The sequence below is a fragment of the Myotis myotis genome, unplaced genomic scaffold (genome assembly GCF_014108235.1).
Source record: "Myotis myotis isolate mMyoMyo1 unplaced genomic scaffold, mMyoMyo1.p scaffold_m19_p_5, whole genome shotgun sequence".
In the NCBI taxonomy this organism is placed as follows: domain Eukaryota; kingdom Metazoa; phylum Chordata; class Mammalia; order Chiroptera; family Vespertilionidae; genus Myotis; species Myotis myotis.
In genome coordinates, this window is record NW_023416357.1 from 99,896,225 (window position 1) to 99,923,434 (window position 27,210).

At 44.8% G+C, this 27,210-nt stretch overlaps 1 protein-coding gene across 5 annotated transcripts in view; it reads right to left on the minus strand.

Annotated features, from left to right (window-relative positions):
• Positions 1-5,766: 5,766 nt before the first annotated feature.
• The window catches only part of DNAJA3 (DnaJ heat shock protein family (Hsp40) member A3), a 32,043-nt gene continuing 10,599 nt past the window's right edge, over positions 5,767-27,210 (minus strand). For 2 of the 5 annotated variants that reach the window (XM_036309351.1, XM_036309353.1), the window contains 9 exons: positions 26,884-27,084; positions 25,521-25,673; positions 20,140-20,287; positions 18,856-18,920; positions 17,094-17,222; positions 16,483-16,598; positions 15,655-15,752; positions 7,586-7,701; positions 5,767-6,961 (listed from right to left, as the gene is read on the minus strand). In XM_036309351.1, coding sequence (XP_036165244.1) covers positions 7,598-7,701; positions 15,655-15,752; positions 16,483-16,598; positions 17,094-17,222; positions 18,856-18,920; positions 20,140-20,287; positions 25,521-25,673; positions 26,884-27,084 — 1,014 coding nt within the window. In that variant the 3' untranslated portion in view covers positions 5,767-6,961; positions 7,586-7,597. Of the gene's footprint in view, positions 6,962-7,585; positions 7,702-15,654; positions 15,753-16,482; positions 16,599-17,093; positions 17,223-18,855; positions 18,921-20,139; positions 20,288-25,520; positions 25,674-26,883; positions 27,085-27,210 lie in introns of those variants that run through there. The other 3 variants (XM_036309352.1, XR_004967561.1, XR_004967562.1) reach the window with 3 other exon arrangements.

Genomic DNA, 27,210 nt, shown 5'->3' on the forward strand with positions numbered 1-27,210 from the left:
CTATTTTAGTCATTAAAAATATTTTGATTTTGAGAGAGAGAGGAAGAGAGGAGGAGAGGGACAGAGAGAAACATCCATGTGAGACTGGAACATCGATTGGCTGCCTCCAGCCCGGCAGGAGGATTGAGCCCACAACCCAGGCATGTGCCCTGAACAGGAATTGAACCAGCAACCTTTTGATACGTGGGACAACACTGGCCAGGGCTATTTCAGTCGTTTTTAAGTGTACAGTTCAGTGGCAATAAGTACATTCATTGTATAACCATCACCATCCATCCATCTCCAGAACTTTTTCATCATCCCAAACCGAAACTCTGTACTCATTAACCTTTAACTAACCCTCCTCCCTCTAGCCCGGGGGGGGGGGGGGGGAATGTCCAGCTCACAGGCCTTAAAAGGCCCTGGAAATCATTTGGTCTGGCCCTGCCAAGGCAATTGCAGGCGGGGTTCAAAATTCAATAAATCTAGGAGCTTTTTTCATAGCAACATGAATTTATATTAAGTGAATTATATTCAGCAAATGATATTAATATCCAAGTGGCCCTTGTCAGAACAAAAGGTTCCCCACCCCTGTTCTAGCCCCTGGCAACCTCCCTTCTACTTTCTGTCTCTATGGGTTTGACTACGCCAAGCATCTCATAGAAGTAGCTGCCAACATTTCAAAATGAGACATTCATAGCAGTATTATTGATAATAGCAAAAAAGTAGAAATAAGAAACCAAGATGGCGGCATAGGTAAACACCAGAGTTTGCTGCCTCGAACAACCACTTCAAAAATACAACTAAAAGACGGAACGGACATCATCCAGAACCACAGGAAGGCTGGCTGAGTGGAAGTTCTACAACTAGGAGGAAAGAGAAAAACATACCGGGACTCAGAGGAGGCGCAGTGCTGAAGTAAAGTACTAAGGTGCGGAGTGCATGCGGAGCGGGCTGGCGGCTGAGGGTGTGGTTGTTGTTTTCAATCGGGAGGGAGTCTCAGGCTCTGAGCTCCAGCTCCGGGCGAGTCTCTAGGGACCCAGACTCATACGGGAGAAGCGGGACTGTGTGGCATCGCTCAGAACCCTAGGGCAGCTTTCTCTCCGTGGGGCTTGCAGCGATTACTGGGACACTGAGAAGCAGAGCCTCTGAGGGCAAGACTGAGGGCAACCATAATTGCTAACCCCGCCCTGTTGATCCTGTGGGACCCTCCCGCCCAAGCCCTGCAGGGAGACTTTTGCTGGATAGCCTCAGGCAAAGGCTAGATTAGCACCTCCCTAGAGATCCAGGAGCCAGGAAGCCCAGAGGTCAGAGTGAGACCATCCAGTTTGCAGCTCCGTGGAACCATAAAAGACACACTCAGGGGGCAGACTCAGTGAGCACCAAAGCCCCATCGAAGCAAGTCTAGCCCCAGAGAGGTGTCTCCAGCACAGAAGTTCTCCCACTGCAGACACAGCTGATTCTCACAGCCAATTGGCCTGGAGGTCAATTCCTCACAGTGATAACTACAACAATCAAGGCTTAATTACAACAAGACTGTGCACAAAGCCCACAAGGGGGTGCACCAAGACTGTCTACCTCAAGTAATTGGGACACTTAGCACAGAAAGACACTCTATTGACACAGCGAAGCATAAAAAATGCCGAGACAAAGAAATAGGACACAAACGACAGAATTGGAGGAAAGCAAACTGCTGGATATAGAGTTCAAAACCACACTTTTAAGGTCTTTAAAGAACTGTCTAGAAGCCGCCAATAAACTTAATAAGGCCCTCAAAAAGACTGGTGAGACCGCCAATAAATGTAGTGAGATCTTCAAGAAGACTGGTGAGACCGTCGATAAATGTAGTGAGATCCTCAAGAAATCTAATGAGACCCTCAATGTTGTGATAAAGGACCAACTAGAAATTAAGCATACACTGACTGAAATAAAGAACATTATACAGACTCCCAACAGCAGACCAGAGGAGCGCAAGAATCAAGTCAAAGATTTGAAATACGAAGAAGCAAAAAACACCCAACCAGAAAAGCAAAATGAAAAAAGAATCCAAAAATACGAAGATAGTGTAAGGAGCCTCTGGGACAGCTTCAAGCATACCAACATCCGAATTATAGGGGTGCCAGAAGAAGAGAGAGAGCAAGATATTGAAAACCTCTTTGAAGAAATAATGACAGAAAACTTCCCCTACCTGGTGAAAGAAATAGACTTACAAGTCCAGGAAGCACAGAGAACCCCAAACAAAAGGAATCCAAAGAGGACCACACCAAGACACATCATCATTAAAATGCTAAGAGCAAAAGACAAAGAGAGAATCCTAAAAGCAGCAAGAGAAAGAAAATCAGTTACCTACAAGGGAGTACCCATACGACTGTCAGCTGATTTCTCAACAGAAACTTTGCAGGCCAGAAGGGAGTGGCAAGAAATATTCAAAGTGATGAATGCCAAGAACCTACAACCAAGATTACTTTATCCAGCAAAGCTATCAGTCAGAATTGAAGGCCAGATAAAGAGCTTCACAGATAAGAAAAAGCTAAAAGAGTTCATCACCACCAAACCAGTATTATATGAAATGCTGAAAGGTATCCTTTAAGAGGAAGAAGAAGAAAAAGGTAAAGATACAAATTATGAACAACAAATACACATCTATCAACAAGTGAATCTAAAAATCAAGGGAATAAATAATCTGATGAACAGTATGAACTGGCGATTGTAATAGAATCAGGGAAATAGAAAGGGAATGGACTGACTATTCTTGGGGGTGGGGAAAGGGGTGTGGGGTGAGGGAAGAGATTGGACAATAATCGTGCACTTATGGATGAGGACAGTGGGTGGGGAGTGAGGGCGGAGGGTGGGTGGGAACTGGGTGGAGGGGAGCTATGGTGGGAAAAAAGAGCAACTAATGTAATAATCTGAACAATAAAGATTTAATTAAAAAAAAAAAGTAGAAATAACCTGAATGTCAGTAAATGGGGAAAAAATGTCTATTCATATAATGGAATATTATTCAGCCATAAAAAGAAATGAAGTATTGATTTATGCTACAACATGGACAAACCTTGAAACATGCTAAATGAAATGAGAAAAGAACCACAGACGGTCACATATTGTATGACTCCATTTAGATACCACACACAGAACAGAATTGTGGTTGCCAGAGACTGAAGGACTTGGGAGGAAATGGAGAATAACTGCTAATGGATTTGGAATTTCTTTGAGGTAATGAAATTTTTCTAGAATTGAGTGTGGTGATGGTTATACAACCTTGGAAATAAAACCCACAAAATTGTACACTTTAATGCCAAGTTGAATTGTACGTAAATATCTCAATAAAACTTACCTCAAAAATGACGTATCACTCCACGTAAACAATCTGGATGCCGCCTTGTTGGTGCTGTTCAGTGGTTAGGGATCGGCCCTCGAACTGAAAGGTCCCAGGTTTGATTCCAGTCAAGGGCATGTACCTGGGTTGCAGGTTCCCTGCACCAATTGGGGTGTACGTGGGAGGTAACCAATTGATGTGGCTCTTTCACATCTATGTTTCTCTCTTCTCTCTCCCTCCCCCTCCCTCCCACTCTCTCTCAAATCAATGGGAGAAATATCCACCAGTGGGGATTAACAGCAAAAAGTGTCAGGTTTGATTCCTGGTCGGGGCACGTACCCAGATTCTGGATTTAATCCTCAGTTGGGGCGTGTGCAGAAGATAGCCGATGGATGTTTCTCTCACATGGATGTTTTTTTCTCTCTCTCCCTTCCTCTAAAATCAATATTTTAATAAAAGTCTATTAAAAATATATGGATGCCCAGCTTCTCTTGGAAAGCACAAGCTATGGCAGCACTGGGTCTGAATTCCTGCATTAACCCCCTACCCTGCCTTGGGGAGCTGAAGAGTGGCTCTCCCCTTTACTGGTAAACAGGGCAGCCAGTCTCCACTGCCTACTATCTCCTGGGCACTGAAGCTGCAGGTCAGGGCCCACTTTGTTTCTTTTTTGTGTGCTAATCCTCACTGAAGGATATTTTTCCACTGATTTGGAAGAGAGGGAAGGAGGAGGGGGGAGAGCGAAAAACATCGATGTGAAAGACACATTGGTTGGTTGCCTCCCCCATGTGCCCCGACCGGAGCCAGGGATCAAACCTGCCACCCAGGTACGTGCCCTTGACCAGGAATCGAACCTGCGAGCCTTTGGCTCTGACCGGTGATCCACACTGGCCAGGGCTCACTTTGTTTCTTTATGTAAAGTTCCTTGACTGGGCCATGTGTTTGACCCGTCACAAGGATCATGTCAAATAAGCAGAACTGGTTAAAAGATATAAAGTGCAGGTTTCACAGTGTTTATTAACAAGAGTGCTACAGGCCTCCCACAAAAGCTGTGACAGCTGATATAACACCGTATTCAGTGAAGGGCTCCAATTTTACAGAAGGAAGTAAAGGGCAGGGACAGTCCTGGGAAGTAGGCTTGTGGGATTGGAGGGATTCTTATACACTGAGGGGGGTTTTCATGACAGGGAAGTAACGTTGCACTCAAGTCCACCAGAGCCTAAAGGCCTAAGGAGGAGGATGGCTCAAGTGGGAAAACAAACCAGAACAGAGGCCTGCAGGTGAGGATGGAGACAAGGTTCAGTGCCCAAGCTGGCCTCACCCCCATGTGACCCTACCTTCCCTCATCCATCCTAACATCTCAGCAAATGCTCAACACCCATCTACCTTTGCCCCTCCTCTCAATCTCCAAAGGCTTGGGGCCTAGAGATAATTTTTTTTTTTAATGCCTCATCTCATGCTCCAGCCCCAACTCAGGCTGCTAAGTTGTCTGGTGACAAATGCCTCAGGAGCCAACTGTGGGAATAAGCCCAATCCAAGCCTTGAGTGGGACTTGATGCTAGATTTGCACTGGCACCTTCCTACATCTGCGGGAAGGACCCTCGTAAGCAATAATGGTATTGTTAGCAAGAAAACCCACTTTTCTCTTTCAAAATCTTTCTCTAGACTTCTTCTTTCAAAAAACAGGACATGAGTGGGACTCCGCTGACTTCTATAGGAGATAAACTAAGCTGTCAGGAGCTGCTCCGCCTAGCTTCTTGCTGCTGTGCCCGGGTCTGGATCATGAAGGGACCCATGCTGAGAGTCCACAGCAGACACTCAATAAAACTGCTTGAATGAATGACAAGCATCTAAACCTGGCAGGAGGTCACTGCTAAGCTCCTTCTTTGCCCATCAAGTCTTTCCCATCCTCTTCACCCAGCCCAGCCAGTGTGCTCCAACTGCTCAGCTCAGAGCCCAGGGGCTGGTGGGAGAAATGTGCGCGGGACCCACTCTAGCTGTGCAGCACTGGGGCTTTTGTGAGACAGTCTCTGCTGGGAGCCCAGACTATCAAACTACAATCAGCAAAAATTTTCACACACACACACACACACACTTAATATTCCTCTAAACATAATGGGGGAGAACTAAATCTAGCAAGGGAGACAGTGATGTAGGAGGCTATACTGCACATCTCTCATGGCACAGGCTCCCCCAAAAGAAGCTACCCACTAAATTCTAGAACATTCATTCAAATCAGCACGTTGTTCCATGGCAAGCTCCCTGCTCTGGGACCTGGGCTTGAGAGGGTTAGTTTTTGTCAAAGTACACCCACCCTTCAGTGTGCGCGTGCCCGCAGGCAGGCATGACTGGATGAGAAAGGCCAGCAGGAGCGTGGCGCAGCCTGATCTGCTGAGAACACCATATAAGCCCCTGCGAAGCCACCTGCAGAAAGCTGCTGGAACGCTTTCAAAAAAGAAGTAACCACAATGTAGGTTTTAAATATCTTTTTGCAGTAGATAATCTTTTACATTGATACAGAATCATTTTACATTCGTAGATCAGACACTAATAGATGCTTTATTTTAGTAAATTATGAAGGGAAGCTATTCAGAAGTGTTCTCCATTAGCCTGTCTTACCACAACGGGAAGGTCTGGAAACGGAATCTACACATCCTAGAAGCTGAGGTTGAGGAAACTGTTTTGCTCTGGCTGGATGGTGGAGAGCCTTCACCTGCTTAGACTGTGCTTTCCTTTTCTGAACAAACATTTATACAGGAAAAGACAATGATTCTTAGCATTAAATAATTTAAACACACTTCTGCAAACATGTGTCAATAGTGTAAGTGATGAGAACCAAGCTGTAACGGGCAGTGGGGTAAGGCTCTGGGATAAGGAGGCCATTAGCGAGGCTGTGGCCAGGGATGGCTGTGGTCCAGCAGAAGGGCAGGCTCCACTCACATCTGGCTTCAAACAACAGAACTCAACAGTCATGGACAAGAGGCCACCCTAGTGGGGTGGGAGGACTATCCATCCTGACAAAGATCACAGCCCACGTCAGGAACAGTATCTCCAGGGACCCTCTGTGTGGGACTCCCCAGGACCCAAGGCCCTCACGTTCCAGCTGCTTGGTACCCTTGGGAATTAAAACAAATTCCAAGAAGAGCAAGGGATACGTCTACTGAGGGGGGCTTGCAGGGCCCTAGTTCCTGGGAAAGACAACCTGTCAGGAAAGACTCATTCCAGAACCTCCCGGAGGTTTGATGAGAGGGAAATTAATCACTTCACAACTTGGTGCAGCTTCAGGCTTCATTTTAAAGCTGTAAGCATAGCCTTTAATTCTTTACTAAGATTTCCACCACATTTGATTCCAAATTAGAGTTTTGGCTCTGCAGGACGTATCCAGATGTCTTACTCTGTCTGAGCCAGAAGAGGCTGAGTTACACCCATGGAACAAAAACTTCTACCAGCCCTTAGGCATGCCATGCCTTACTGCCCAGGGGCTGTCCACCATGACCATTCTGTGGAGAGGCATGTTGTCACATGATTTTGCTGTTGCCAAGGTGGTCCAGAGGGCCTCTGTAGGCAAGGCTCGGTGCTGCAGTTCTGGAATCCTCCTGCTTCCAAGGTGCCCTGGCCATGAGGAGGAGCCGCTGCTCCCAGCCTAGTTTCCAGTGGACCGTTTTCCTGAGCAAAGACACAAATGGTTACAGTTTACTGGTACTGCAAGGACAGCAAACTCCTGTGGGTGAGCTTCTATCATCCCTGGGAAGGAGCTATGCCAGGAGCTGCAGCCATCAGGAACCCACACAAGTATAAAGTTGGTCCCAAGAACCCAGTTAGCAAGCACAACTCCTGGCAGCCCCTGGAGGTTACATGGTGCCCTACATCCCCAGGAAGAACAGGTGTTATGAAACAGGCAGGGAGTTGGGGAGATCTGAGTTCTAAGCCTGGCTCTGCTATGACTCACCCTCTGTGACTGTGGGCAACAGATTCCCACCACTGTGGGATGCAGTCCCCTAGGAGCTGGTGGAGGGAGGGCTGAGAGGCAGCCCCCAGTGCAGCCTCCCCCTATGTCTGCTTCAGCCCTGCACTGCCACTGACTCTGCCACATTACCTAATGCAGGTGTCTCCATGGGCCAAGAAGCTTGGCTCCAAGGGGAGCCAGATACACCATGCCTGAGCCTGGTACCTCTTCCAACTCTGGGGGCATGGGGGGGCATGAGGGGCATGAAATTGGTTAAAGTAAGGGAAAACAAGGATTAGTTAACAGAGAAAAACAAAGGGGAGAAACCTCAAGGGTTTTCCTACCTCGGCTAGGTATCAGGAGGTAAACATTTTCTTAAGTTTGGAAAGGAATCCCTCCTTGTCCTCCCCAGCCTCAGGCCTAGCCTTGCCTCCTGCGGAGCTATCCATGGTGCTGCCACCTGGGCACAAACAGCAGAAAAAACTGGGGTCAAGGGCGCACACCTCCAGGCGTCCCATCCCAGGCCCCACCTACCCCCACCTGGTCACCCAATAGCTCAACAATCAGGAAGCCACCAACAGGAGAGGGGGCAGCTCCCAGGTTGGTCAAGGCTGTCTTGCCTTTTCAGGTGCCTGAAGCAAACAGGCACTTCAGTGTATCCCAACTGCTACCTGAGTCACTGGCCCGGAGGAGGGAAATAAAAACAGCCAATCACCAGATATCTCCATCTTAACAACTGTAACAAAAAATATAACCCAGTGCCAGATGTCTTCCTGGCCAGGCCACAAAGTTTCAACATTAGTTCATTTAATCCTAAGGGATAACCTTACAGGTAAATTTCAAAGGGAAAAACAAAAACAAAAAAATGGGTCACAGAGAGATGGTTTGCGTAAGATCACACAGTAAATGGGAGTTCAAACCCAAGCTGTCGACTCCAAAGCCTAGGTTTTAACCACCATGCCACTGACTCTAAGAAAGTGAAGAGCAATGCCAAGACTAACCGACCAGCTTCCATACTCCTCACATGCACACGTCTCTGGGATACTCAGGGAAGGATTCCCTGCCTTTCAGAATCCCAGGACATCGCACTTATCTGTAACGACAGGGGTGGAGGACCCTGTATGTTACTGGGCAAGATCTCCCATCTGGGACATCTAACCCTAAATGCTCCAGAAAAAGGGAGATTGCTCCCTGTTTCTTTAGGGCCCAAGCTGAGACTAACAGGAGTAACTCTGCTGTACAAATGCATCATTTTAAAGATCTACCAACAACTAGGGAGGGAGGGCAAAGTTTTGTTATGAGTTAGATTACAGACCTGTACTCAACATGTTAAAGTGTGGGGCAGGTTTTTAACATGCTATGAGATGTACGCTAAGCACAATGCACAACAGAAGAAAAAAAGGTCATGGTCCCCAAGATCACAGTCTAAGACCCTTTCCTCAATGAGAGGCCCAGGACAACAGGCCCCCAGCAGAAGTGGGACAAGGTTGTCCTAGGTCCAGCCCCTGGGCAGTCCTTTGGACTGGCATGCTCTCACAGCTCAGGAATGTCCTCAGAGACAGCAGTGGCCCTGAGTAAGGACCTGCTAACAGGGGTCTGAGCAATCACCAAAGCACAGGCAGCAGGGTGACTTCTGATTCCTAGGGCTCCCCAGCTGAGGACCTGGCACTACAAAACTGGCACAGCAAGCCCCTGTGAGAGGCACCCACTGCCATGTGTGCCCTCCCTCAGTCTTTCACATCCCCTTTTCTTACACAGAGACTTAAGTAACAAAAAGGATTCTCCTAACACAAAGGGATCCAGGAATCAGAAATTTCCCATTACTCCTGGCTTCCTAGAGCAAGGGATAGCAAGAGTATTGGATTTCACTATGCCCTGGGTAAGGAGATGGCAAACCTTCATGTGTGTGTGTTTGAGAGTTTACATGTGTCACAGATTTACCACTGATGGAGCTTTTAACATGTGCCATGTACCGTGTTAAATGCTTACCTATGTGATCTCATTTAATCATGTAGAACCCTATGAAGTAAGTCCTACTATTATCCCAATTTACAGATGAGGAAACTAAGGCTCAGAGAGGTGAAGTAATTTGCCTACTAAGGCTTCACTGCTAATAATGGCAGAGATGGGTCCTGAACCTTCTGACACCAGAACCCAAGCTCTTTACTAGTTATAATGAGGCACAAAAACATTCAGTGACTGCTGACACCTCCTCCCCAACTCTGCTGTCCTCATCACCCCATGGCCACGGAGGTATTTGAGCCATGGTGGCCGGTCTGGGAGAGCCAGAACAAGCACCTGGTTAGCTGGTTAATAATTCACAACAGGTGCTCTCCCCACAGGGAGCATACCCACACCTTTCCTTTTCCCTTCCCCTCTACTCCCCACCAGGGCGTTACCATTACCTTCCCCACTCCCAAGCTCCTAGAGCCCTTCTTTTGCCTCTATAACTTATTTCATCAGCCCATTTCTTCTACAGAGTTCTTCTTCCATCTTTGTAGTTTTATAAATAAACTAGAGGCCCAATGCATGATTTTTGTGCCTTGGCCCTCACAGCCCAGGCTTTGTCCAGAAAGTCGTCCGGATGGTCGTTCTGCTGTTCGGTCTAATTAGCATATTAGCTCTTTATTATATAGGACTAGAGGCCCAGTGCATGAAATTAGTGGGGGGGAGGAGGGGGGATGGTCCCTCAGCCCAGCCTGCACCCTCTCGCAGTCCTGAACCCCTCAGGGGTGTCCACCTGCCCGATCTGGGATCGGGCCTAAGCTGGCAGTAGGACATCCCTCTCACAGTCTGGGACCCCTTGCTCCTTACTGCCCACCTGCTCACTGCTCCTTACTGCCTGACTCGCTGCTCCTTAGCACTTCCGCCACTGTGCTTGCCAGCCGTGAGCCTGGCTTTTGGCTGAACGGTGCTCCCACTGTGGGAGCACACTGACCACCAGGAGGGCAGCTCCTGCGTTGAGCATCTGACTCTTGGTGGTCAGTGCGCATCATAGCAACCAGTCGTTCTGCCAGCCATTCCACCGTTCGGTCAATTTGCATATTAGGGTTTTATTATATAGGATGTTCTCTTACCAAAAAATAATAATAATAATAATTCACACACACACAAAAACAGACATACACCCAGAAATTCTCACTCCATACTACCAGGAACACAGTCTCACCTCTCTTTCTATTTTAAATCTAGCTAAAAGGGGAATGGGTTCCTTCAGAAGTATTTACTGAACACGACATCAAAAGGATTTAAGTACTGAACTTAAAATTCTAATCCAAATATTAGGAATAAACTGTGAGCCTCTGTACATAGATGACAAAGTCTATAAATACATGGCTCTTCTCCCTCCCCCCCCTTCTCTCTCGTCTGTGTGTGTGTGTGTGTGTGTGTTTGTGTGCGCGCGCGCGTGCGTATGTGTGTCCTGATTTCTCTGAAGACAAGCCTGGGGTAGGAGAAGCTACGTGTCCTGGGCACTCAGGTGTCTTCTGTTCTCATTACAAGATACAAATACAAGTGCTGTACTATGTACAAAGCTGCTTTCAATAAAACTGGCACCTGAATTTTGCACTTTATAATAAATAGGAAATGCCCCATTGTGGAAGTCCACCCCAGCCAAATAAGCATTTCTAGTCTGCACTTTCAGAAGGTGGGCCTCCTCAGTCTACCACAGACAGAGATCAAATCCAATGCCAAAGAATTCCTCTATTAGACCATGCGTGGCTTTCCTTAGAAGGGTTATTTTCTCTCTCTTCCTCAGAGTGTTTCCCAGCCAATGGTTAGGAAAATAAATTCAAAACAACTTAGCTAACATTTACCATGAACCAGCCTTGGGCCAAGTGCAGTGCAAAGTGCTGGGGGTTCAAAGATGAAAACACTGTAGTTACTATAGGAAGAGATTCAAAGTCAGAACTGTATGATGGCTGTTCACAGGTGAAGCCAGGGGAAGAATAACCAGGTAACATTCATTCTATGAATCTGTACTACCCTTCTGGATCAAACTCCTATTGTTATAAGAAAGGTCTAGCTGACAGCCGTGGGCAAACTACGACCCGTGGGCCGAATCCGGCCCGTTTGAAATGAATAAAACTAAAAAAATAAAAAGACCGTACCCTTTTATGTAAAGACGTTTACTTTGAATTTATATTAGTTCACACAAACACTCCATCCATGCTTTTGTTCCGGCCCTCTGGTCCAGTTTAAGAACCCATTGGGCCCTCAAGTCAAAAAGTTTGCCCACCCCTGGTCTAGCATGTATTTGGGGATTCAATGCTTGTCCCATCTTCCCCATTTGTACTGTAGCTGGATGAAGGCAGAGATCCTGTCTCTGTGCATTACTTCCTAGCACACAGGAAATGCTAAATGAACATCTGTTTGAAGAAACAGGGGCCAACAGTACTCCAGGATCTGACTTCTAGGGACGGGACCCACCCCACAGGTGGAGGTGCAGGTCTACACTCACAGCCTGACTCCCTGCGCCATCTACACACACAAGCTGAGCTAGCAGGGTGCCTCTCATTCTACTAATATATCTTTTCCCTCACCTGCCTCTGCCCTGTGTAAAGGGGGTTTATAGTCAATAATATCAACCACATCAGAGAATAGAACATGCAGGAATTCTCAAATAATTAGCTCAGGAATAATACACAGCTAAATGTACATGTGTGTATTATCAGAAGAATTAATGATGGTCCAGAAACAATGAGCCACATTGTGTCTATAACTAAAAAAGTCACAAAGTAATCTAAAAGTGTCCCAATATCCTGTGTCTTTTTGCTTAAGCGCTAAGAGTCCCTAAGTACACTATAAGTCTTTGTGGTTCAGACTGGAAAAGAAGCTAGGGACAGCCATTAAGGTTTTCAGCAGCTGCATTAGGGAACAAAAATAAACAAAGGATGCTAAACCCACCAAAAACTTTAGGTCAATTTCCTACGTAATTGTGTCTATTTCAAATGCCTTCCAGGTACTCTTTCCCATAATGAAAGCAAAGACACTCAGGAATCAATCTGTATCTACAATGACTCTCCTGGGTCTCTAATGACTCTAACTCACATGTACTTAAAGGCTATTGAAAAAAGTCCAGTTTATCCTAAGAACTACTGATAACTGAACACAACTGCTTCTAGTATGACTTCAGTTAATACCTTTTGTTAAATGCTTGAAATAAAAGAGATTGAGGCTCTACTCAAATAAACAGGAACCACTATTAGTGAAGATGCCAGGAAATGGGAATTATATGTACTGTCATATTTTTCTACGGGGACTACAAAAGTAACTTTCTTCACAGTGTAAATGGAAGCTTAACTATACCCAGATAGCAGACTGATAGTGCATTCCTTGAAGCCAATTCTAAGATTCTTTTTTTTTAAAGAATAGTTTATTGATTTTTTTTTAAAGAGAGAAAAGGAGAGGAGAGAAACTCGATGTGAGAACGTAACAGCAATAGGCTGCCTCATGCATTCCCCCAACCAGGGGATCAAATCTGCAACCTGAGCATGTGCCCTGACCAGGAATCGAACCAGCAACCCTTCGGTACACAGGACCACATCCAACCACCTAAGCCACACTGGCCAGGCCCAATTCTAAGATTCTTTTTTTATTTTTTTTAACATATTTTTATTGATTTTAGAGAGGAAGGAGAGGGAGAGAGAGAAAGATCAATGATCAGAGAGAATCACTGATCGTCAGCCTCCTGCACACCCCCTTCTGGGGACTGAGCCCCTAACCTGGGCATGTCCCAACCAGGAAATCGAACTATGACCTTCTGGTTCATAGGTTGACACTGAACCACTGAGCCACACCGGCTGGGCCAATTCTAATATTCTTAAATGCCATTTATGTCCCAGCCAGGTAGCTCAGTTGTCCTGATAGGCCAAGGTTGTGGGTTTGATATGAAGCAGGGTGCATAAAAAAATCAACCAATGAATGCATAAATAAGTGGAACAAAAAATTGATGTTTCTCTTTCTCTCCCTTCCTCTCTCTCTCAAATCAATCAATCAATCAAAAATAAATTTTTAAAAATTTATGCCTGGGAGCCAAATTTCCTATTGGAATACAACTCTGAAATCACAATGGGAATAGAAAAGTTATATAATTTGGCATACGCATTTCATTCTATAAACAACTTTTCAGAAGTGCATCCAATGCATATATTAAAAGTTAATCTAGCCCTAACCGGTTTGGCTCAGTGGATTGAGCATCGGCCTGCAGACTGAAGGGTCCCAGGTTCAATTCCGGTCAAGGACATGTACCTTGGTTGCGGGTGCATCCCCAGTAGGGGGTGTGCAGGAGGCAGCTGATCTATGTTTCTCTCTCATCGATGTTTCTAACTCTCTATCCCTCTCCCTCCTCTCTGTAAAAAATCAATAAAATATATATTTAAAAAAAAAAAAAAGTTAATCTATACTCAGTAAAACTGTCAATAAAAAAAATAAACTTAAAAATAAATCCCCACCCAAGGATATATATATATATTTTTTATTCTAGAGAGGAAGGGAAACATGAATGTGAAAGTGAAACATCGATCTGTTGCCTCCCACATGTGCCCTGACTGGGGATTGAACCCACAATCTGGGTATATGCCCAGACCGGGAATCGAACCCAAGACCTTTCTGCACATGGAACAATACTCTAATCCCTGAGCTACACCAGCCAGGGTAATATAAATCTTAAAGGAAGAACTGGCAAAGTACTGTATCAAACACACAAGAAGGTCCCAATAAATTCTGGCTGAATAAGACAAGAGGGAATTAGCTATCAGGACAAGGAACCATAAAAATAGTGAGGGTTCTAAGAACACTCAGAAGCTAACTATGATCAACTCTCAATTTAAATGGTCAGAAAGGGGTTTTAAAAAGCAACAACAGGCCCGACCAGTGTGATATAGTGATTAAACATCAACCTATGAACTAGGAGGTCACCATTCAATTCCCAGTCAGGGCACATGCCTGTGTTGTGAGCTCGTTCCCCAGTAGGGGGCGTGCAGGAGGCAGTCGATAGATGATTCTCATCATTGATGTTTCTCTTTCTCCCTCTACCTTCCTCTCTGAAATCAATAAAAACATTAAAAAAAAAAAGCAGCAACCGGTGACTACTAATACCCAACATTCTAATATAGTGTACAAGGCCCATGTGCTTGTGCAGGGCTTAGCTCAAGAAACCCCAAGTTCTGGGTGGGTGCGGAGAGGAGGGCAGGCGAGAGCTGTCTGGAGAACAAATCTCACATGCTATGCGATTATGGTAACATTTGGGATTCAGAAAGGAGAAGCTGGAAGTGTACATTAAAATTACATGGAATAACTATTCCCACTATTTCCACTTCTTTTTTGTTCAAGGGTATAACAAGAAAATAAGGGAAAAATATACATATGTACCACACCATTTAAAACAAGTATCTCATCCATGCTTGGTTAAGCCACGGGATTTGTGGTCACTACTTTTTCACAGAGGACTTGGTCTCCTGGACTCAACAGGAGTTCAGCAAAGTCCATGCAAAGGCTGCTCCTGCCGGGACACCCCTCCCTGCTGGGTGGAGTGGGAAGTGAATCCAAGGCCAAGCCCTCTACTTCACTGGGAAACCGACCCTCTGCCCCCCTCACCTGCTCTGAATGACCATATACAGTACTAATCTACTACTCTTCAAGTTCTGAAAACACAAGAGGTCCAGACAGAAACAAAATGATGCAACAAGGACGAAACATGTTTACAGCTGAAGCCAATTACACTCTCAGTACAGCCTGTCCTGACGGAGCAGTCGTCCAACCAACAGAGAACCAGCATCTCCACAATACAGCAACCCCTCCCATGGGAAAAGGGCTGTGGCCACCGTTTCCCATCTCCAGAGCTTCTGCCTGAAAGCATTTTGGTATCAAATATCACTAATATTTAACTATACTCTGTAGACAGAGCGTGACATTTGAGCTCAGGGTAAATAAGGCATCTGTTCATTGCCAGAGGAATTCAAAGTTAGACCTGCTGGGAATAGGCAGATTTGGAGCCACGTGACGACGGTTTTTATTGATGTGGAAGATGTTGTTTATCAGACACTCTGCAATCTTGGTGAAGCGTTCTGGGTCAGGAATGCATAAAGCCTACCATCCCTCTTCTTAAGCTCTTACAAGGAACTCTATGTGGTGATGTGCCCAAGGTCACAAGGCAAGTGGCAGAACCAAGGATAGAACTCAGAAGAGCAGCTCTCTGAGACACCAGGCTGCAATCTGGCAGGAAGCCATCCAGTACTTTAACACAGAGGAAGGAGGAGCAGCTGTGCTCTGGAGCACAGTTACACTTGGCTGCTCTGAGCCCTCAGCTCCCCTCTTTCTTCTGTGCTCTCTGGAAGCCCCATGAAGATCCCCAAGGGGAAACAACATGCTTCAAAGGGACTGAGGATGCACATGTGCCGTCGTGCCACCTTACCGGTGCTTGTGCTGGTGATGCCATTCACTGTCCCCTCCACGTCAGTCTCATCCTCAGCATAGCTCAGGATCAGGTTGTGTTGCCGGCTTGTCAGTCTCCTGTGGAGCAAGTACAGTCAGTGTCAAGTGTTTCCTCTGGGCAGCTCTTTGAAGGATGAGGCCTAGGCTAGTGTAGGAAATGTGGGACCCCCAGCCCAGACAGAGCGTACAGCCTGACCTGAAGAACCACATCCTCAAAGCTTCTGTAAAAAAAATCTCCTAAAATACCCTAAGTGTTTCAAACAACTGCCTCTATGGCTGTACTAAATAGTTTACTGGGGTGGGCCAAGGAGCTTTAGTAAGCGTGTGTGTGTGTAGGGAATTAAAAGGAGTGCTGGCAACCTAGTTCTCCCCAACAGAGTCAGCATGCCTGTTCTGGATGCCCAAAGCATTCTGCTTGGATCTTTCTTCCAGAGGATGTGGGCATCCTGTGCCATGATCTGGTTATACATCTGTTTCTCCCACCAGAATGTGAGCACCCTGAGAGCAATAATAATAAAAGCAACAGCAGCAATAGCTAAGCATTCCCTATGTATTATTTATTTAATTCACCAACTCAAGGAGGTCAACCTTTTTCATTATGTCCACTTTGCAGATGGAAAACCTGGGCAGGACACACTGACTTAAAGAAGTAGCCTGCCCAAGCCCCAGCACTGTGGTGGTGCTAAACCACCACACTGTCACACTCAGCATAGGACCTGGCACGTAAAAGGCCCTCAAATGGCCCTTGCTTGATGGTGAAAGTGTGCAGGGATCCTGCAGACCTTGCCATGGCTAAGTGGGCGCTTACTTTGGAACTCTTATCTTGATGTGAATGTAGTGATCTCCGTAGCCATAACTGTTAATCCGAGGGATGCCTTTCCCACTCATCCGAATCTTCTGGTCTGCCTGGACCCCAGGGGGGATCTACAAGGAAAAGAAGCCTGTGGTTTTCCTCGCTCCAGTTGCCCACTTGGGTTTCTAGACAGAGCCCACCAACAACAACATGAAAACTGGCTAAGCTGGGGTCCACCCTGAGCAGAGCCAGTAATAAGGATATAGGGGCAGGTGCCCGGGGAGGTGAGCCAAGGGAGGGAGCACGGACAGCCAGACCTCAAGAGGCAAAGCCAATACAGAAGTGCACTACCGAAGCTGCTCCCTGGCTCAGCAAAGGAGGGAATGGGACTTCAGAACCGCTGTCCCTGGTGATGACACCATCAAGGCCCAGAGTTTGTGACCCAAACTCAAGGAATGGCCAGACATTCCTCCTGTCTCCCCCAAATTCCATTTCCCCTGAATCCCTGACATGTTGGTTGTTTACAGGTTCTAGCCACTTGTCAGCCATTTTCCATTTCAAGGTTAAAAAAAAAAAAAAAGGAAGCAATGAAGTAGGAGGGTGGTGAAGACAATGTTGGCCCTTACCGTCACGCTGATTGTCTCGTACAGGCCTTGGGCTCTGGCTGTACCCCCAAGAAGAGCCTGAGCTATGGAAATAAAGAGGTCAGAGTGGATGTCTGCACCGTCCCTCCGAAACACGGGGCTTTTCTCCACCTAGGGTCAAACACAGGAGATGGGCATTATACACAGAGGCCTTCTGGAAACAACATCAGCCTGTGTCAGCAGCCCGAGCCCAGGGCCTAACATGCGTTACACTGCCTCTATGCTTGGGGTGTAGCATGAGGAGGAGAGCATACTCACCAAAGTGAAGCACTATACCAGGTTACACAGATTCATTTCTATACTGCAATGCCAGAGTGCCTAGATTTCCTCAGGCTCAGATCAAGCCATTCAAGTATGAACAGAAATTAAGTAAAACTGGCTTATTGAACATTAAAAAAAAAATCTTACTTTACTAGAAAGTAAAGAGGAACACAGACTAATAAATCTATAAAGGCAAAAATGGTTTTCCAAATGGTCATTTGGCACAAACTACCGTTAGATAGCTGTCAACACTAGAATTATTTTGATTTTGTAAGTACTGTTTTGGGGTGTGTGTGTTAAATTTAAAATACTTTTACTGATTTCAGAGAGAAAGGGAGAGGGAGAGAAAGATAGAAACACCAATGATGAGAGAATCATTGATTAGCTGCCTCGTGTACACCCCCTACTGGGGATCGAGCCCATAACCCGGGCATGTACCCTGACCAGGAATCGAACCATGACCTCCTGGTTCAGAGGTCATGAACTGAGCAACACTGGTCAGACTACCAAACTTGTCTTATCTATTGGCTTCCAGCTTGCTGTCTTTGTCTTTCTCAGTCTAGAATATTCACCCTTTAGATTAGTTTTGTCTGTTTTAAATTATGAAATATTTCACATGTATATAAAGTACAAAGTAAATAACATAATACTACAAATAAGATGTTATGAATGCAGGTGAAGTCTCCTTGCTTCCTCCTCACCTCTCCAGAGTTAACTACATTGCTGAATTTAGTATTTATCATTCCTACAAGCATCTTTTAACTTCTACAACATACTTACATGTCCTTATTATATTACATCATCTCAAGTGGTTTAAAAAGTTATATAAATTATCTTCCTTACACCCTCTTGCAACCTTTCTTTCCCTCCTCTTTGTAACTGAGAAGTCTTGTTACACATGTGGCTCAGTTTCTTCCTTCTGACTGCTCTTCAGTTGTCTGCAACCACAGAGGAGTTCACCCACTATTCTCTTCTCCAAGGACAGAGAGTTGTCGTGTCTTGCTACAATGAATGAGGCAGTCACACACACCTTGTGCCTGCTGCACCTGTGTGGGAGTTTCTCAGTTATGTAGCTAGTGGAATTGCCAGTAGAAGCCATTATCTCCTATAAGGTTTCCCTTATCACAGAAAACCAGGTTTGCCCTTGTATATAGTGGGTAAAACTGTACCTTTGAGACGTACTGTCCCTACCAACAATTTGATACGTAAGTAAAAACACAAGATGTTTTCTGTATTTTTATGTTGATTTTTTTGTTTGTTTCCAACTTATAAATATCTTAAAGCAACTCTATTCTCTCCACACCTGGCACAAAAGATTGATGCTAACACATTTAATAACCCCACCAAGGTGGCCACTGCTCTCCTTGGAAACTCAGATGGCAGGACGTATCCCATGAAGCTCCCCCTTCTCCATGAGAAGCCTCGGCTGCACTTTCTCCATGACAGTAAGGCCCAACAGAGGCTGTGCAAGCAGAGCACCTACCCTGAACGTGATGAAAATTTCTCTTTTTCCTACAGGCATCCTCACAGTCTGGCCATCCTCAACTCCTGCGAGTGAGAACAAAAGTTCAAAAAAGAATGATTATTTGGAGATCTCCCATGGCATTTTCCACTCAAGATTCAAGCCACTGAAAGCCTTCCTCATTCCTGTTTCTCGTTAATGAGAACACCAGTTATTCAATATGGCAACAAGTACTTTTCAACATTGCACCATACAATAACTCATAACCAAACAAGGGCACCTTCTTTTTATTAATTGTTTGCGGGTAGTTTTTTTTTTTTTTTTTAATATTTTTTTTTTTAAATATACTTTATTGATTTTTTACAGAGAGGAAGGGAGAGAGATAGAGAGTTAGAAACATCGATGAGAGAGAAACATCGATCAGAAACAAGGGCACCTTCTTTTTATTAATTGAAGCCTACTGAACACCTGCCGCTTACCAGGGCCATGTAGTACCTCAAGGAGTGTCCAGTCCAGTAGCAGAGATGAATATTAATCAAATAACAACTCTAAAAATGAGTTATCTCAAATAGAGCCATGTTCTCAGAAGGAAAATGTCACAGCTCCAGGCTAACGTACATCTAAGGAACAGGAAGGGTCCCAGGTGGCTTCCCTGAGGAAGCCCAAAAGATCAGAGTTAACTGCTGAAAAGATGATGGAAAGCAAGTTTCAGACCCAGGGAACAGCAATATGCAAAGACTGTTCTAGGAGGCATTATGTCTTGTTCAAGGAGCTGGAGGAAAGTTGGGAAGACCGCAGGGCAGGCAACAAGGGAAAGGCTCATAAGAGAGGAGGCTGGAGAGGCCAGCACAGACCAAGAGAGGAAGCCTTTTCTTTGCCCCTGAGAGTCACTGCAGGATCTTCAACAAGGTGAGTGGCATGATCAGACTGTCCTGTGAAAAGAGCACCCTGGGAATAAGAGCCAATTAGGGAGAGCAGTCTCAGGCGGCCCCTGCCTCCAGGAGGGATGGTGGTGCAGACTGGGCTAGCAACGGGGACCATGCTGGCCTTGTGGAGTACAGACAGAGATGAAGGAACTCCTTCGCCATGCACGGGGAAGAGTGAACATGTCAGGTCCCTGCTCCCCAAACTGACATGTAAGTACAGACTTTAAGGCTAACTACGGCAAAGAGAAAAACGCAAGGAGATTCTAATTCCTCCTCCAGCCCGGGGCTCTAGGGCCTTCACACTGGCTTTTACAACAGCCAAATCACAAGGAGACAAGTTTCAGCTCCAGTCCTGTGTGTGGAGGAGCCCAGAACTCACCTGCAGGCACAGGGATAACCACTTTCTTCTTCTGCTTGGCTTCTCCTGCTCCTCTGCATATAACACATGGAGTTGTGATGATGGTGCCTCGGCCACCACATCTCCGACACGTGGAGCGCATCACAAAAGGGCCCGTATTTATGGTTTCCTGATAAAAAGGAGTAGAGAAATGAAACCCTTAAGTACACAGGTAAACTCTGACAGCCAAGGCTTTTGGACCACAATATGCACAATATAAATGTTTCATTAAAGACTCTTGTTCTGCTCTGCCCAGGTAGCTCAGCTGGTTATAGTGTTGTGCTGATATGTTAAGGTTGCAGGTTCGATCCTGTCAGGGCACATAAAAGAAACAACCAATGAATATATAAATAAGTGAAACACATCAATGTGGTTTATTTTCTCTCTAAAAAGAATCCCACAACTCATGTTCTGTGTGCATACGCACTAAAACATACTGCCTGAGAACACAGGTGCAGGTGCACGGGCTCAAACTGTTAACCTGACCTCTGACCTAGAACCCACTGACCTCTGAATTCCAAATCACTAAGTTCCCAAAACACCTGGGAACTGAGCAAATACATTTATTTTATTTATTTATCAAAGGCACGATGCAGGAATTCGTGCATGGGGGGGAGAAGGGGGGAGAGGAGGAGAAGGGCCGACTGTGGGAGGTTGGCCACCAGGCCCGAGGAAGGAGCCAGCCTTCCTGGAAAAGGGACTGCGTCTGCCACCACCCCGACCCCGCCACCATGGTGGGCGGCCCCCGGGGAAGGGAGAGAGGCCTGGAGTGAGACAAACCCTTGTGTGGAGGGCTGACTTTCAATAGATTGCAGCGAGGGAGCTGCTCTGCTATGTACGAAAACCCGACCCAGAAGCAGGTCTCTACAAATGGTTTAGCACCAGGGGCTGATGGGGGCCGGCCGGGGGAGGAGCCGAGGGAGGTTGGCAGTGCACGTCATAGCGACTGGTGGATTGGTCTTTCAGTCATAATGGCCACTTAGGCTTTTACATATATAAATTTACTTCTTTTGAGCAAATACATTTTAAAAAGAGTGCTCCCCCTCCAATTACAAAAGTGATAGCTGGGAAAACAGAAACATAAAGAGCAGAATGAGAACTGAATGCAATCCCGGCCTGGTCACTGACCCTGCTATTTAGACCACTCCAAGGGGGGAGCAGCACAGGCCTCTACTCCCTAATGGCCATAGAGGAAGAATTGGGCTGATTTTACCAACCCCTCCCACCTATCCCAGGCTCCCGTCCTACTGTCCCCACCCCCTAGCATGGGTACCTGGGAGCAATGAGGCCAGCAGCTACTCTTACAGGCACTGGTGCTCCTCAGGCTCCTCCTCCTGGAATGTCTTTTTCCTGTTTCCCCTATATAATCCCCCAATCCTTCAGGAGTCTCCCCAGCTCCTCCGAGAGCTGGTGAAGCCTTAGGATGTATGGCCACTATCAGCTCTTCACTTGCATTTTAATTAACCTAACAGCTTTGAATTTTTTTTTTATATTACCAAATACATGTGTATCAAATACACTGTTGTGGCAAATCAAAGGACACAGAGATATATAAAGAAAAAAGTTATGCCCTAGCTGGTCTGGCTCAGTGAATAGAGCATTGGCCTGCGGACTGAAGGGTCCCAGGTTCAATTCCGGTCAAGGGCACATGCCCAGGTTGTGGGCTCAATCCCCACTGTGGGGCGTGCAGAAGGCAGCTGATCAATGATTCTCTCTCATCACTGATGTTTCTATCTCTCTCTCTCACCCTCTCCTTCCTCTCTGAAATAAATAAACGTTTAAAAAAATAAATAAATAAGAAAAAAGTTATGTCCTGGATGGTGTATTTAAGTGGTTAGAGCATCAGCCCATGTACCAGAAGGTCACAGGTTTGATTTCCGATCAAAGGCACTTACCTGGGTTGCAGATTTGATCCCCAGCCACAGTTGGGGCACGTAGGGGAGGCAACCAATCTCTCTCTCTCTTCTCCCCCTCCTTCTCTCCTTTCCACTCTCTAAAAATCAATGGAAAAAATATCCTCAGGTGAGGATTAACAAAAAAAAAGTTATTAATCTCCCCATTTTGACTCCCAAGGTTAACCAATCTATTAAGTTCATAGTTTGAAGTATTCTTTCCACAATTTACTCTCTATATAAAAAAGTCTTTTTAAAGGTAAAAATATTAGTTTATTGTACACATTGCTCCGCAACTTTTCTTTCTTTTTAAAAAAGGTTTTTATTGATTTTAGAGAGAAAGGGAGAGGGTGATAGAAACATTGATTAGAGAGAAATATTAATCAGCTGCCTCCTGAACAACAACTAGTGGGGATCAAGCCTGCAACAGGGGTGTGTATCCTGACTGGAAATCAACCAGCAAATGCTTGGTACATGGGACAACCAAGTGAGCAACACCAGCCAGCTGGTACCTTTATTTTTATTTATTTCAGAGAGGAAGGGAGAGGGAGAGTTAGAAACATCAATGATAGGAGAGAATCATTGACTGGCTGCCTGCTGCACGCCCCCTACTGGGAGTCAAGTCCACAACCTGAGCATGTGCCTTTGACCGGAATAGAACCTGGGACTCTTCAGTCCACAGGCCGACGCTCTATCCACTGAGCCAAACCAGCCAGGGCAATATCTTTATTTTTTATAAGACAGAGTCCCAAAGGAGAAATCACTGGGACAAATAATTACTATATTTAAAACTTTGCATATTACACTTATTTGGAAAGCTAGTATATATTCATGGTACAAAATTATAAAGTAGAAAATGGAGGTGCAATTAAAAGTTGAGTGTCTCTCCTCATTCCTGAGCCCTAATTATTCCAGGTACCTTCCCTGAAGGCACATATTTCAAGTCATCTACATCCATTACAAGTTGTCAGTTAAGCCAAAGTTGTATACTATATATACGGTTCTGCAGCTTTTGTTTTGTTTTTACAATTTAATATCCTAGGCAAGCATTTTCCATCACTGTAGTTTTCCATTATATGGATGCACCATGATTTTCCAGACAACTCACTCGTGATGGTCACTGAGGTTGTCCAGGCCTTTACTATTATGCACAGGCTGCAAGGGACAGCCTCTGCATGTGCAGCTTCCATTCCCAAAAGCCAGACTGGTTTCTACTTCCACCATCAGGGCACGTGAATGCCTATGTCCCACAGGCTTGTCAGCATGGACTGTACCAATCTTTGAAATGTATGCCAATTTGGAGGATGAATCAAAGGCATATTCTTATTTCCACTTGCATTTCCCTGACTGCTAGTGAGAACTGTTTACTGGTCACTTGCATTTCCTCTTCAGTTCATTTTGATCAATTTTTCCAATGAGCTGTTGGTCTTTTTCTCATTATTCTGAAGGAGACCTTGACATACAGTATTAGAAATATTAATCCTTTAGCAAATGTGTTGCAAATGTTTTTCCCAGTCTCAAATATTACATTTTAAAAGAAATACACTTTAGCTTTACTATCTTACCTCAATGCTCACTTCAGAAATGTTTTTTAAAAATTCACAGCAATTCAAGGACTCAGAAAAAAGACCTTAGAAGTGAGAGGGAACTGGAAGCAATCATAAAACATATCTAAATATCTGCAACAAGTGAAAGTAACTTGGCTCACACAACTGTAGCCACAGGAATTCATCCTCTCCAAGAGCGCCCTCTCTCAGAGGAATGCAAACTCACTACAACTTTGTTACTAATTTCAAAGGAAAAAATAACTTTATATGAAGAAACCTCATAGACACTACCTTAACTGATTGATTGCGCTCAAATGTAACATTATCACTAATGGGACAAACTGACACTTCATGACCATTAATATGATCCACTGAAAAAGGCACTATATCTCTGAGGTATGAACCTAAAATGAGAGGAGTTCTATTAAAAATAGCTGTCTTACAAGGGGAAGAGATCAACCAAAGGACTTGTATGCACGCATATAAGCCAAACCGATTGACATGGACAACAGGGGGATGAGAGCATGAGTGGGGGGGAGGGAGGATAGGGGTTAATGGGGGGGATGAGGACACATTTGTAATACCTTAACTAATAAAGAATTTTTTTTAAAAAATAGCTGTCTTCTAATCCTAAAAAAAAAAAGTCAAGGTCATAAAAGAGAAAGAAAGGATGAGAAGCCAAACCGGTTTGGCTCAGTGGATAGAGCGTCTGCCTGCGGACTGAAAGGTCCCAGGTTCGATTCCGGTCAAGGGCACGTACCTCGGTTGCGGGCACATCCCCAGTAGGAGGTGTGCAGGAGGCGACTGGTCGATGTTTCTCTCTCATCTATGTTTCTAACTCTCTATCTCTCTCCCTTCCTCTCTGTAAAAAATCAATAAAATATATTTAAAAAAAAAAAAAAAAAAAAAAAAAAAGAAAGGATGAGAAACTGTTCCAGATTAAAGGAGACAAAAGGAAAGATAAGCAAGTGCTATACAAGGTCCCCATTTGGATCCTGGATTAGGACATAGTAAGGATAGTTGAATTAATCTAAGTACTGTACAGATAATGGTAGTGTATCAACATTAAATTTCTTTATTTTGAAAACTATACTGTGGTTATGTAAAAGAATGTTCTTGTTCTTAGAAAACACACACTGAAGTATGCAGGAATAAAGAAACAGAATGTTTGCAACTTACTCTCAAATGTTTGGGGAAATGTATGTACATGCATGCATGTGTGCAGAATACATACACAGGGAGAAAGGGGGAGGAAATGAGCATACCAAAAATGACAAAGCAAGTAGAACAAAATGCTAACAATTGGTGAAGCTGAGTAAAAGGAATAAAGGAGTGGTTCTTTATACTGTTCTATAAACTTGAATTACATCAACAAGTTACAAAAAAATAAAAATGATTACACTTCAAGCAAAGTGTCCCCCAACAACCCCAACTTGGATTCAAATTATCAAATATCAGCCTGGCTGGCATGGCTCAGTGGTTGAGCATCGACCTATGAACCAGGAGGTTATGGTTCAATTCATAGTCAGGGCATATGCCCTGGTTGCAGGCTCGATCTCCTGGGGGGGTGTGCAGGAGGCATGTTTCTATCTCTCCCTCTCCCTTCTCTGAAACCAATAAAAATATGTTTTTAAAAAAATTACAAAAATCTCCCAAAGCATATTTTTAGAGAAAGAAGCTAAGTTTCTTTGCTTTGTCTGTATTACTGACCAAGACAGAGTATGCTTGGAAAAATACAAAAGGTTCTAGATAAAACAGTTCCATGTAGTTATGAATTCTCAAAGCCCTAGGTACTGCTCAAAAAAATATTCAAACATAGAAAAAAGGAATGGTGGGAAGTATGGATGGGCATGAGGTCAGAGTCCCCTGAGTAGGTGGGAAGTTGGGGGGGGGGGGGGGGCGGGCAGCTCTAACTTGCTCTTACCATGCCGGAGCCACCGCAGTAGTGGCAATGCTGCACCTTGGTGCCAGGCTCATTCCCCTTGCCATTGCACCGCTCACAGGTATCAGTGATGTTCACAGTGAACTCCTTGTTGACACCCTTGGCAGCTTGATTGAATGTCAAATCCATGATATACTAGAGAAATCAAGGGATGGCCTGTCATCTTTCTTAAAATAGGGGAGGGTACTAGCCAGCAGTTTGCAGTTACTTTACTTTTAAAGACTTAATTTTTTAGAACAAAAATTGAAAAGAAGGTACAGAAATTTCCCACATATACCCTGCCCCCACCCATGTAGAATTTCTCCCATCATCATCACTCACCAGAGTGGTACATTTTTTAATCAAGGGTAAACCTACACTGACACATCATAATTACCCAAAGCCCACAGTTTACATTAGGGTTCACTCTTGGTGTTGTACATTACTAGTATATGGGTCTAGACCAGCGGTTCTCAACCTGAGGGTCACGACCCCTTTGGGGGGTCGAACGACCCTTTCACAGGGGTCGCCTAAATACATCCTGCACATCAGATATTTACATTACGATTCATAACTGTAGCAAAATTAGTTATGAAGTAGCAATGAAAATAATTTTATGGTTGGGGGTCACCACAACATGAGGAGCTGTATTAAAGGGTCGCAGCATTAGGAAGGTTGAGAACCACTGGTCTAGACAAATGCATAATGACAAGCATATACATCATTATAGATCAAAGAGAATATTTTCACTGCCCTAAAAATCCTCTGTGCTCTCCCTATTCATCTCTTCCCTCCCTAGTTACTTTGCAACTGCTCTACTTATCTGTACTCTGCCAAGTAAGAATAGATGGGACTTAACTGTTTATGCCCTACTCCTTAGGATTTTAAAGAGGTAATGTTTGTTTTAAGTAAAAATGCATTTTTCAACAAATTGTTCACAAATAATACTTGTATACAGTCCTTACAAACAGTTCAAATAATCCATAATCATAACTTAAGTCATAAACATTCCCCCTTCCTCTTCAACTCTGAGAATGTCTTATTAGGACATAAACATGGAATTAGGACTGGGAATGTCTTCCCACTAGATTGAGCTCTCCTGGATAAAATATACCCTAATAAGGGACTCTGAGAGCCTTAGGTGCTGCCTGGTTAAGCAACAGCAATACTCAAGTCAAAATAGATGTACAATATACATTACCTATATGATTTTTTTAATTTTTGAATTATTTCTTATCAAAATGGCTGCCTCCAGACCATTCCATTTAAGCTGCTTTGCCTTTTCTTTGAGAAACAGAAACTGATAAAATCTGTTTACACCACATTTAGCAGCTAAAATTTGAATGGTTCTTCAAAATGAGCTCACCTCCTGAGGCTGACTGAATACACTCTGGAAATCTCCAAAGGAAGATGATGAGAATTCCCCAAAGATCTTCCTGAAGAGCTCCTCTGGGTCGACGGTGGGGCCTCCTTTCCAGTAGCTCTGCCCAGAGCCACCAGCCCCAGGATCAAAGCCAGTGGAGCCGTAGGCATCATATTGCTTCCTCTTCACTTCATCACTCAGCACCTTCCACAAAAGGCAAGTAGTTAGGAGCTCCCAGGTCTCCGGAGACCCAGGGACAGACACCAAGTACAGACAATGACACTATTAACATTAAATGTCCTGATTTTGACAATACTGTAGTTATGAGAA